This window comes from Nicotiana tabacum, chromosome 10, assembly GCF_000715075.1.
Source record: "Nicotiana tabacum cultivar K326 chromosome 10, ASM71507v2, whole genome shotgun sequence".
In the NCBI taxonomy this organism is placed as follows: domain Eukaryota; kingdom Viridiplantae; phylum Streptophyta; class Magnoliopsida; order Solanales; family Solanaceae; genus Nicotiana; species Nicotiana tabacum.
The window spans coordinates 61,904,254-61,915,137 of NC_134089.1; the positions used below are offsets into that span (position 1 = coordinate 61,904,254).

The following is a 10,884-nucleotide window of genomic DNA, read 5'->3' on the forward strand; positions in this document are numbered from 1 at the left end:
AAGGATAAGATGAGAAAAAAAGGTAATGACGCACCACATCAAGTTGGCCGTTACATAAAATGACACTTTTTATTATTAATAAGAATATATTTAATGATACGATATAGTAAATTGTAAATAACAATTAAAGCAAATATTATATTTAAAATAACAATACAATACAATACAATAAGTAACAATCATCCAAACAAGCCGTAAATTACAAAGAACAAAATACTACTAAAAATTATCCTTTGCTTAAAAAAATGACCATAGTCCACTTTCCTCCCCAGCTTGCCTTCTTCATTTCATCATTTCCCTCTTTCCTCTCTGATAATATTAAAACTTTCTCTCTCTGAAAACCTCAAACTTTGTAGAGAGAAAGAGAAACAAACCGAATGTGTCCCCTTAGGATCATTCTCATCTTCCTCTCTGCAACTCTCGCCGGATTCTTCGTTCTCCGGAACTTCAAATCCCAGCCTAATGTTGATCCCGACGACGACGATGCCGGCGCCGACGACAGTAACGGCGATTTATCCAGAGACTCAAATTCGCTTCCTCTCTCCTCCCAGGTATCCATATTTTCTTAGGGTTCACATCTTCCCTATTTTTTATTTGCTCAATTTTAATTCTAATTTGCTGGCTTGTTTGTAATTATCAGGTGTGCAGCGCCATTGGGAAAGGATTTTGGACCTGCGTAGATATGGCTAGTGGAAAGTATCTGTGGAGGCATTTGGTTTCTTCTCCTTCGCCTTCTAACTTGAAGGTCAATCACAGTGATTGATCTAATAAGGGGTAAACTGATTGTTTTTCATGTTGTTTGGTTCATCAATATTTTAATTGCCCTTGTATTCAATACCTTCCTTTTATATGAAAAATCTAGAGTATAGTTTGCTTTGTGATATTGATGGTGTAATCTGTAAAATGGTACTGTAATCTGTATAGCATAAACTTCCTCCTGTTTTTTTTACCAAATTATAGGAGTAATATGCTTTTGAGTTGTTGTAATCCAGGGTTTTGGGAATACGAATTGGGACTTTTACGAGTGGATGAAAATTTTAATGTTTATACAAATTGCTGAATATGTTGAAGACAGAAGTAGGAATGTGGTTATTAATTGACATTGTTAGTCTTTATTACTAGTCAAACTTCCATTTAGTGTTCTTGATGGGCATGAAAAGTTCCCAATGTTGCTTCTTTTAGTAACTACATTCCTTTTCTGAAGGGAAAGTTGTTAATTTATGTACCCATTACTCTGTCCTTGAAATATGTCTTAGATGTAGAGACTATAGGCTTGATCGATAGCCATCACGTAGCATGAAGGAGCATCATTTAGTTTGTATTCAAGCAAATCTTTTCTCGTAGTTACCATATTGACTTCTGACTCGAAGAGCACGTAGGAGCATGGATATAAAAGGATCTTGTTCCTGGCCATGGAGATTAGTAATCAGACCAATGATTTCGAGGTGAACATATATCTACCGATGATTAGATGATTTTTCCATCTGAATTACTCTTATGGCGCGGAAATATTTCTTAACATATTTATAGGAGAGTGATTGCAACCTATGCTACATGAACTGTGTTTATAGAATCAAATCCAATATGGTGTACAACCATGCCTAATTTCTTTGCTAAGTCTTAATATTACAGAATCTGCGTAGATACTCTCACCCATATCACCTGTTCAACACAGATACGTTAAGACAAATGAAGGATACATGTAACATAGATTGCAACTACCTTTTTTATAAGAGTATAGATTGCAACTAGTGCAGGCATGGTTGAAAAACTTGGTTTCATGTTGAATGGGTTCTTTGCTCCAGCATGTCAACAAATAAACTTGAATTTACTGAGATTTCGTAGCCAGAAGAACTTTATATGCCAGTTTCATTTCTCATTAGAATTTGGGAATAAAGACGACTTTATGCTGATTCTCAAGAGACAAGAGGCAAAGTACTATGTAAGGTTCAAGGCATCATTAACCTCTTACTGAGGAAGTTCTAATGCTTTTTGTAGGATTTCAGTAGCTTGGTGTTTTGATGAAGAGGATTAATTAACTATACCCACATCATGTGCCCTTTCTGTCTTTGTTAGATAGGTAATATATGTAGTCTTCGGAGCTAGATTCTGGTTGTAGAGAGATGCGATGCACAACTTTCCTTCTAGATTCCAGCACAGCTTGTTTCTATTTGATCCAATAGACTATTGCCTCTTGTGAATTTGAGGCCTTAAAGCACATTACTATAACTGCATCTTTCAGCAGGTTATCTTCCTTATCACTCTTAGCGTTTATATGCTTTTACTAAGGATTGTTGCTTTTAGACTAGCTTTTGGGCGACCATTGCAGATGCCATGAGGCCAACTAGTGGTGGATCTAACCCCATGGGGTCGAGAGTTTGACAGAATCTGATATGTCGGAGTTGATCCCTGTATATGTGCGAGAATAAGTAGAGATAAATTTAGGTATATAATATATTTCAAAACTCACTTTCTCAACTAATACTTGCTGCGTTTAAATGTTGAATACGTCAGTAAGTACTATCATAGACAGTTAACATTGATCAAATGTGCAAATAGATAATACCATCCTCTTATTTCTAAGATTTTTGGACTTGAAAATTTCATTTTTTAGCAGGTCCACCTGAACATTCTAAAAGCAGTAACGTATCAGTTTTTGGATGCCATTCTCCTTAGAACCTCGAGAAAACTGTTATGTCGAGATAGAAAAAAACTCAAAAATAGAGAAGATAAAGAACACCAAATTTTGACTGGATAAACCCTTCAAATTGAAGGTAAAGATCACATGATCATAAAGATCCAAAAAAGGTCACTATAATGATAAGAGAGTTACAAATATTCTCCAAATTGGTTACACAATAAGTGCCAAACACAGAGCAACAATAGCACCAAGAGCAACAACAAACTAATTGAAGAAAGAAGAGAAATCACTCAAAAATGAAGCTACTGTTTGGGGCTTGAAATTAGATTTTACAGGCCTTAAAATTCGGTCTCCACCGTTCAAATTAAAGACCAAGATGTTATGAATACTCGATCAAAACGTCAGCCCAATCCAACAGTGAATGAATCGAAAAACGTAATTTTGAAGCTGGCTGGTCGGAATAAAATCTGCAGCAAAAAGAACTCCTTTTTTCTTCTCTCTTCTCTCTTGATGGATGCTCTCTCAAAAATCTCTCTTATGTGCTCACTTCTTTTAAAGACTAATACCAATGAGCATAGAACAATCCTCCAATGTTGTATTTATAGATAATGAGTGGTGGTTTCTCTTAAAGCTCAAACCAACTCCAAATAGGAATAAAAATCAAATTCAATTTCAAATAGAAATAAAGCCAAATGAGAATAGTATTAGGCCATTAGGCCTTTGGCTGGACAACATGGTCGTGGGCCCAACAAACTCCCCATCCAATCAAGGGACCAAATGTGTCTTCAAGTAGATGAACTATTGACAAGCTTCATGCCTGCCAATTTTTTTTGTAAAACTCTTGTTTATCTGCAACCACTCCTTTCGTCAATGTAACACCCTGGAAAAACTCGAAGTGTTTAAAGACCATTAAGAATATTGACTCGAGCTATTATACTAATTCGCGTATGAGCGAGGGATAATGACGTGAATAATGTCACTTGAACATGATAATACGTGTAAGAGGTATATTAGATTTGGTCTCAGAAAATTCCTGAGGCTAAGTCAAGTTAGAAACTATATGATGGGCTAAAGTTTCAAATGAGTTTGCACAAGGTCCTACTTCCAATGAGAACGATTCCCAAGATATGATGAGTTATGTGGTGGCGACCTATCAAAGAAAGGTCTATGAGTCTAGTTTACTGGAGGGTGGTAGTACGCCTACACAGCATGCTACGCAGGCTACGCAGTAGGCCACACAACCTTGCGTAGCCAATTCGAAAATCCGGCCAAAGGAACGCCCCTGCATAGCTTTCATGTGTAGGCTACGTAGGGAGGCTACACAAGCTTCATGTCTTTTTAAAAGGGCTGAAATATGGGTTTAGAAAGAAAATAAATTAGTTCTTCAGCTTGGTTGATTTCTAGAGAGAAGGAGGAGCTCTTTCACCATGGATACATTTCAAGGTAATTTATTTTGGCACAAGGATAATTATATAACATCATTTAGTGATAACACTAACAATATTATGGATCAAATTCATAGAAAATGGGTTGAATCTTCACAAATACCAAAAAGAGGAAAAGTGAGATTCTTCTACCAAGAGGTAATCCCTTCACCTGAGCCTTATATATATATAACATGTTTATGAAGTTTATTTGAAGTTATAATGAAGTATTGTAGGAACCTTAAAAGTAGGTCTTGAAAATAATAGTTTGGGCAAAGCAGAAGATGAATTGATATGGATGGAATTGTTTTGAGTTTTTAATGATCCCAATAGACTTTGGTAACTTAGTTGATGAATGAATTGAAGTGGGAATGACCATTTTGGATAAGAAACAACACTAGTTCTTGAAATGAGTGTTCGTGAACCTAAGGTTTTCTTGAAGAAGGCAATGAATAATGACTTGATGATGCTGGGTAATTAACATAGTATCATTAATGACTTCAAATGAGTATTAAATAATAAGAATGAAATTGAATAGGCTAATGGGTGAAACTATTGGATAATTTAGGGTGGTTGAAAGTTTGTTGCCGACTTGTGAAGCCTAAATGGATATTTATGAATTTTTATGGGTTTGTTTTGATCTACTAGTTGGCATAATCAATGATAGATATCGAATTATTGGCGACATTTGAGCATTTTAGTCAATTGGAGCATTATAGTATTATTTAGAGCTTGATGTTTGAAGTAATTTGATTAAGACTTACTCTTTTTGAGGGATTCTCTATTAAAACATATTTTGAGTTGATACATGATAGTAATAATAAATGTGCACCCGTACTTGTGGGGAAAAGAGGGAAGTATGTTACCATGTGTTCCTAAGTTATGTTTCTTATGAAGTGTCATGTGATTTTATAAAATTCTTATTTTCATAAATTATTATCAAAATGACACTTAAGAAAAATAGTATGAGTTTTATTAAAACTTATGTGTTGATAAAAGTATCATATATTTGAGTGCTAAATGTAACTATCCGATCGGTTGTTTTGATTATTTTAGGCCCTTTTTCCCTATTGGATGCTTTATATATGTGTACTTATGGTTATGTGACTGCGGGGATGGTTGGTTTGGGGTTCAGGGAGGTTTTGGATTGAATTGGGACACTTAGTCCTTTGCTTGGATGCTTAAGTTGTAAGAGTTGATGAGAGTTTGACTATTATGTGGACGACCTCTAAATGGTATTTTGATGGTTTCAATAGTTTCGTATAGTGATTTTGGACTTAGGCGGATGTTCGAATTTAGATTTGGAGGTTCCTAGGCCATTTTGGCTTGAATTGACAAAAATTAGAAGCTGAAAGTTTTGAAGGTTGATAGGTTGATCGAGGGTTGACTTTGTTGATATCGAGTTCAGATTTTGGTTCTGAGAGTTGGAGTAATTTTGATATGTCATTTGGGACTTGCATGCAAAATTTGAGGTCATTCCGAGTTGTATAGGCTTGTTTGATGTAGGTTTTGAATTTGAAAATTTGGATTTATTCCTTAGGCTTGAATTGATGGGCGATCTGTGATTTTGATGTTGTTTGGTGTGATGTTAGGCCTCGAGTAGGTCCGTATTATGTTTCAGGATTGGTTGGTGTATTTGGACGGGGTCTTGAGGGGCTCAGGTGTGTTTCAGATTATTTTGGACTATGTTGGCTTTGCTGAAGAATTGCTGAGTTCTGCTATTTTCGCACCTGCAATGGGTATGGTGCAGGTGCGTGACCACAGAAGCGGTCAGGGTGGCCGCAGATATGGTTCTTGGCTGGAAGGGCTAGGTCCACAGGTGCGGACTATGTAGCGAAGGTGCGCAGAAGCTTCCGTAGAAGTGGAGCCACTTATGCGACTTAGTGTCCGCAGAAGTGGTTGGTCGGGAGGATAAGTGGCTTCCGCATTTGCGATGGATGTTCCACAGATGCGATATTGCAGGTGCGACACTATGGACCGCAAATGCTTAATCGCTAGGAAGTCTATTATATTTCGAGAGTTTGGCCATTTTTCATTATTTGGAGTTATGGATCTCGGCTAGAGGCAATTTTTGGAGGAATATTCATTGTAATTGGAGGGGTAAGTAATCCTTACTTAATTTTAGTATTTAGTATTAATTACCCATAGATTGTTACACCTAATTTATATGAATCAAAGGTGAGATTTGGGGATTTTGGACTATGATTTTGGAGATTGAGATTTTATGATTTGAGGTTCGATTAGAGGTTGGAATTAGATGAAACATATATTTGGACTCGTATATCGGAATGGATGTTCGGTATTTGTGAGTTTGGTTGGGTTTCGGGGTGCGGCCCCGGGGTTGACTTTGCACAATTGATTCACGATCTTAGCTTTATTATTTAGAATCATTTCCTATGACTTTTATTGGTGATATTAAGTTAGTTTGGATAGATTCGAGCCGTCCGGAGATTGATTCACGCATGAAGGGCTTGTTAGAGAAATGAATGGGTTTGCTTGTTGTTGCTTCTTGTCATGACCCCAAATTCCCACCTTAGTATGTCGTGATGACACCTAGTCTCTAAGACTAGGTAATCCTAATACATGAAGAGATCTAACAGAAATGACAAATTCAACTATATAAAAAATTAAACTGATAAATAAAATAACGTAACTAAAGCTGAACAATAGTTGTACAATCCCAAGAACCGATAGTACAAAGTCAAAAGCTCTACCGATATACACTAGAATTTCTAAATAAAATACTATTTTGAAATGAAGATAAACAATAGTAAAGATAATATCCGAAGGTGACTCCGAGCCTGCGAACATCAAACAGGTATACCTTGAAGTCTGCATCCACACAGACACAACTCTCAAAACCAACACGATCCAAAGTACCTGGATCCGGACATAAATATGTAGAAACGTAGTATGAGTGCACCACAGTGATACCCTGTAAGTATCAAGACTAACCTCGGTGAAGTAGTGATGAGGTAGTCGAGACACTCACTAGACATAAAATCTGTGCAAGAAATTAACATAAAGCTGGCAATGGAAAGAGCATCAATGTAAGGTTAACAACGGAAAGATTATTAATATAAATCATCAATGGAATAATAGAAACACAAATGGCATCAAGCAGTAAACGGGTAATAAAGCAGAAACATAATTAGAACACATATGAAATATGAATGAACTCAATTAAGGAAAACAAATGACAATTCAAGTAATCAAATCATTCCTAACTCATGACTTACAACACGAATTACCCCGAGGCACCACACCTCATAACCACAAATCATAAGACGCAATTCTGAATCTTACATGCATTCCACCTCGTGCCCACATTATTAATCACCTTCGCACGACAAAGTTCACGTGCTACCATGTACATTGTATCCGTGTCAAATACCAAATAAAATATTCGAGAGGTTTATTTAAATACAATAAGGTATAATAACAATCTTGAATAAAGTAAGACGTCAAATGAGATAATGTGTTTATTTTAGAAGATAAATAAAGTAAAATAAAGTACAATTTATACAAAAATAGAGTATCATATGAGTTTAGTTCAGAAATCAATACGGTAAAGTAAAATAGCCTCTTTAAATTAAGAAAATATCAGATAAGTTAACAAACCAAATATAGAATTTGTTAAAGTAAGGCGTGATATGACTTTCACGTAAAGTAAAACATAAAATAAGGTAATGAATTTAATATGAGAAACCACTTAAAGTAAAATGTGATAGTCATTTAAAAATAGCAACACACTTTAGCTCCCTTATATCGCCGCGTGGCTTCAAGTAATTCCCTTACTAGCAACACGCACATAAATCCCACTTTATTTCGCCGCATGCACATCAACCTCTATTCTTATATTGCTGCATGCGCGTCAATATCACAACACAATAATATCTCGCACCACACGTGCCCATATACCACAACTTGCTAAAATCAACAATATCAATGTTACCATAACACATAGCCCACGTTTCAACCACAATGTATACAAAAATCTCAAAATAAACAAATAAATGAAAAATACTCAATAAGGAAAGATATCTCAATAATCAACAACATCAACCTCAATGTTCTAATAGCTTTCAAGACTTCAACTTCAATAACACCAAATGAAGGTATTCCCACAAAATAACAATTTCTAATTCAAATTCATAACATAAGCTTAACAATGAAAGAGATACTATAAAATAGTAACTACGTCTAAGTGCATGAGAATAACTCAACACGAAGAGACTTCATGCAGTAACAACTTCAAATAAGAATAACTCAACAATAAAGGAGGTGATATGACAATAAGAGAGGTAACATATTCAATTAAGGCATATAAGAGCAAAATTTGATAATAAGAGATAGAACATGTACTAACAACGTCAAACAAGGCATGTAAGAGTAAACTAAACAATGAAAGACATAACATGATATGACAATTTCAATTATATGCATGAAAGAAGCGTAAGAGTCCAAACCGGTCAAAATATCACATATGAGCCCGTATAAAAACTCGTCACCTCGTGTACACGTCTCCCACATAATTCAATTAATACAAACAACCCTAATCCTAAGGGGTAGTTCCCTCCCCCCCCCAAAGTTAGGCAAGATACTTACCTCAAACAAGCTAAATCAACCTATTAATAAGCCATTCCCATGCAAATTCACTTCCGGACGGCTTGAATCTAGACAAAATAACTTAATATCATAAATAAAAGTCATAGGAAATAATTTCGGATAATAAAGATCCGGTCTTTAACTAAAATAAAAAAGTCAACACAAAAAGTGAACCCAAAAAGTCAACTGCAGACCCGCACCTCGAAAACTGACAAAACTCACAAATTTCAAACACCCAGTCCGCTTCGAGTCCAACCCTAGAGAAATCATTCAATTCCGACCTCAATTCAGCCTTCAAACTATCATTTTCTTAATTACTTACACCAGAAAAAAACAGCAATAAGAAAATCTTCGTTTTAGAACCTAAAACTCATTCAAAACCTTTCGGACACAAACCATATATGCATTTCAATCATAAAACACGCTACGAACCTGCTCACACTCAAAACACCAAAAAGAGGCCATCTTGACCCGATATTGACCATGGTCAAATTTCAAATCCTTAATTAGTTTCTCAATCAATGATCCAAAACACACCTGAGCGTATCGGGACCCCATCAAATCATACCAAATACAAATATATTATCCAAACTTATCAAAAGCCTCAAAACACCAAAGGGAATATCACAGCAAAGAATCGAGGCTCAAACCAAACAGAATTTCTCTTAGAGTGTGTTTGGTTTTTTATGAAAATATTTTCATGGAAAATAAGTGATTTTATCACTTATTTTTCTTTGTTTGGTTGGTGAGTGGAAATTTTTTTTCCGAATTTTTTTTCTAGTGTTTGGTTAGAGAGTAGAAAATATTTTTGAGAAAAATAATTATTTATGCTACTCTCCCCACCCCCTTCCCCCAAGTCCCCATGTTTCTTGTGCTCTGCCCTCCCTCTTCCCCCCCTAAATACCCAATATTTTCATGACTCTATTTTCTTCAAGAATTTAATTATTCTTCTAAAAATTCACACAAACCCAAAGGAACTAATGTGCTGCTTTACTTTTTTATGCAAAAACAACGTTGAAATTTGTGTTCCATAACTAAAAAGAAAATACACTTTTTTTTTGTTGAAAAACATACTATTTCTATAATATGAAAATGAAGTACTCATTTTAACATCATGAAAAAAATACTCATTTTGTTGAAATAAAAAAAAATACTTTTTACTATATCATTTTGTTGAAATGAGAGAAAATACTTTTTACTACATCATTTTGTTGAAATGAAAGAAAATACTTTTTACTACATCATTTTATTGAAATGAAAGAAAATACTTTTTCTACATCATGAAAAGAAAGTAATTTTTTGTTAAAATAAAAAAACTTTTTTACATCATAAAAAAAAATATTCATTTGATAAAAAAAAAAGAACTCTATCTATAACATGAAAAGAAAGTACTATTAATAATATTTCTATTTAGGGTGGGAGTGGGTGGGGGCAAGGGGCGAGGGCTGGTGGGTGGGTGGTAGGGGGTGGGTAGGTGGGGTAGGGGTGGGTCATTAGGGTGTTTGTTGGGATGGGGAATAAGGTTTGGTAGGTTGAAAAAGAGTTTTGGAAAATATTTTCCCTTCTCTTGATAGGGAATTTTTTTTTCCCAATTGGAAGAAAATGAGTTTATGAAGAAAATATTTTCCAAAACATTTAAGCCAACCAAACATGGGAAAATTAAAAATTCCTTCCTACCAAACACATCCTTAAGTTGTTAAATCTTCATTCTTTCATAAGAGTATTTGAATCACACTTAAACACTTCGGATTACTTTCACACCTTGCACACAAGTTCAATTCAACTATATAGACCTATTTAATATATAGGAATACTAATTGGAGTCCACTAACATCAAAATCAACTCCTGGTCAAACTTATGAACTCTTAAGTTCTTCAAATTGCCGACTTTTGACAAATAGTGTCAAATTCTTCTAGGAACCTCCGAAACAAAATTCGAACATACGTACAAGTCCAAAATCATCATACGAGCATATCGAAACAATTAAAATTCGATTCTAAGTTCGTTTACCCAAACACCACCGAGCTGACCCATTTCTTCGAATCCTCCTCGTCTTGTCTTCAGGTTAACACTTCCCCTTGTCGGTACACAATGATCTTAAACCAAATCCCACTGCAGGAGATCCTAGCATGAACCACGTCATCCAAAAGCCCATAAACCGATATGTTTCCTCTGAAGCACCCAATAATGCCGCAACCGAGATACACATT

The 10,884-nt window shown here is 35.3% G+C and overlaps 1 protein-coding gene across 1 annotated transcript; it reads left to right on the plus strand.

Moving 5' to 3' along the window:
* The first annotated feature begins 245 nt into the window (after positions 1-245).
* On the plus strand, positions 246-881 carry LOC107789851 (uncharacterized). Its single transcript, XM_016611724.2, has 2 exons — positions 246-551; positions 641-881. Exons 1-2 carry the CDS (start codon positions 378-380, stop codon positions 761-763), a joined length of 297 nt encoding a protein of 98 aa, XP_016467210.1. The 5' UTR covers positions 246-377; the 3' UTR covers positions 764-881.
* Positions 882-10,884: the final 10,003 nt, after the last annotated feature.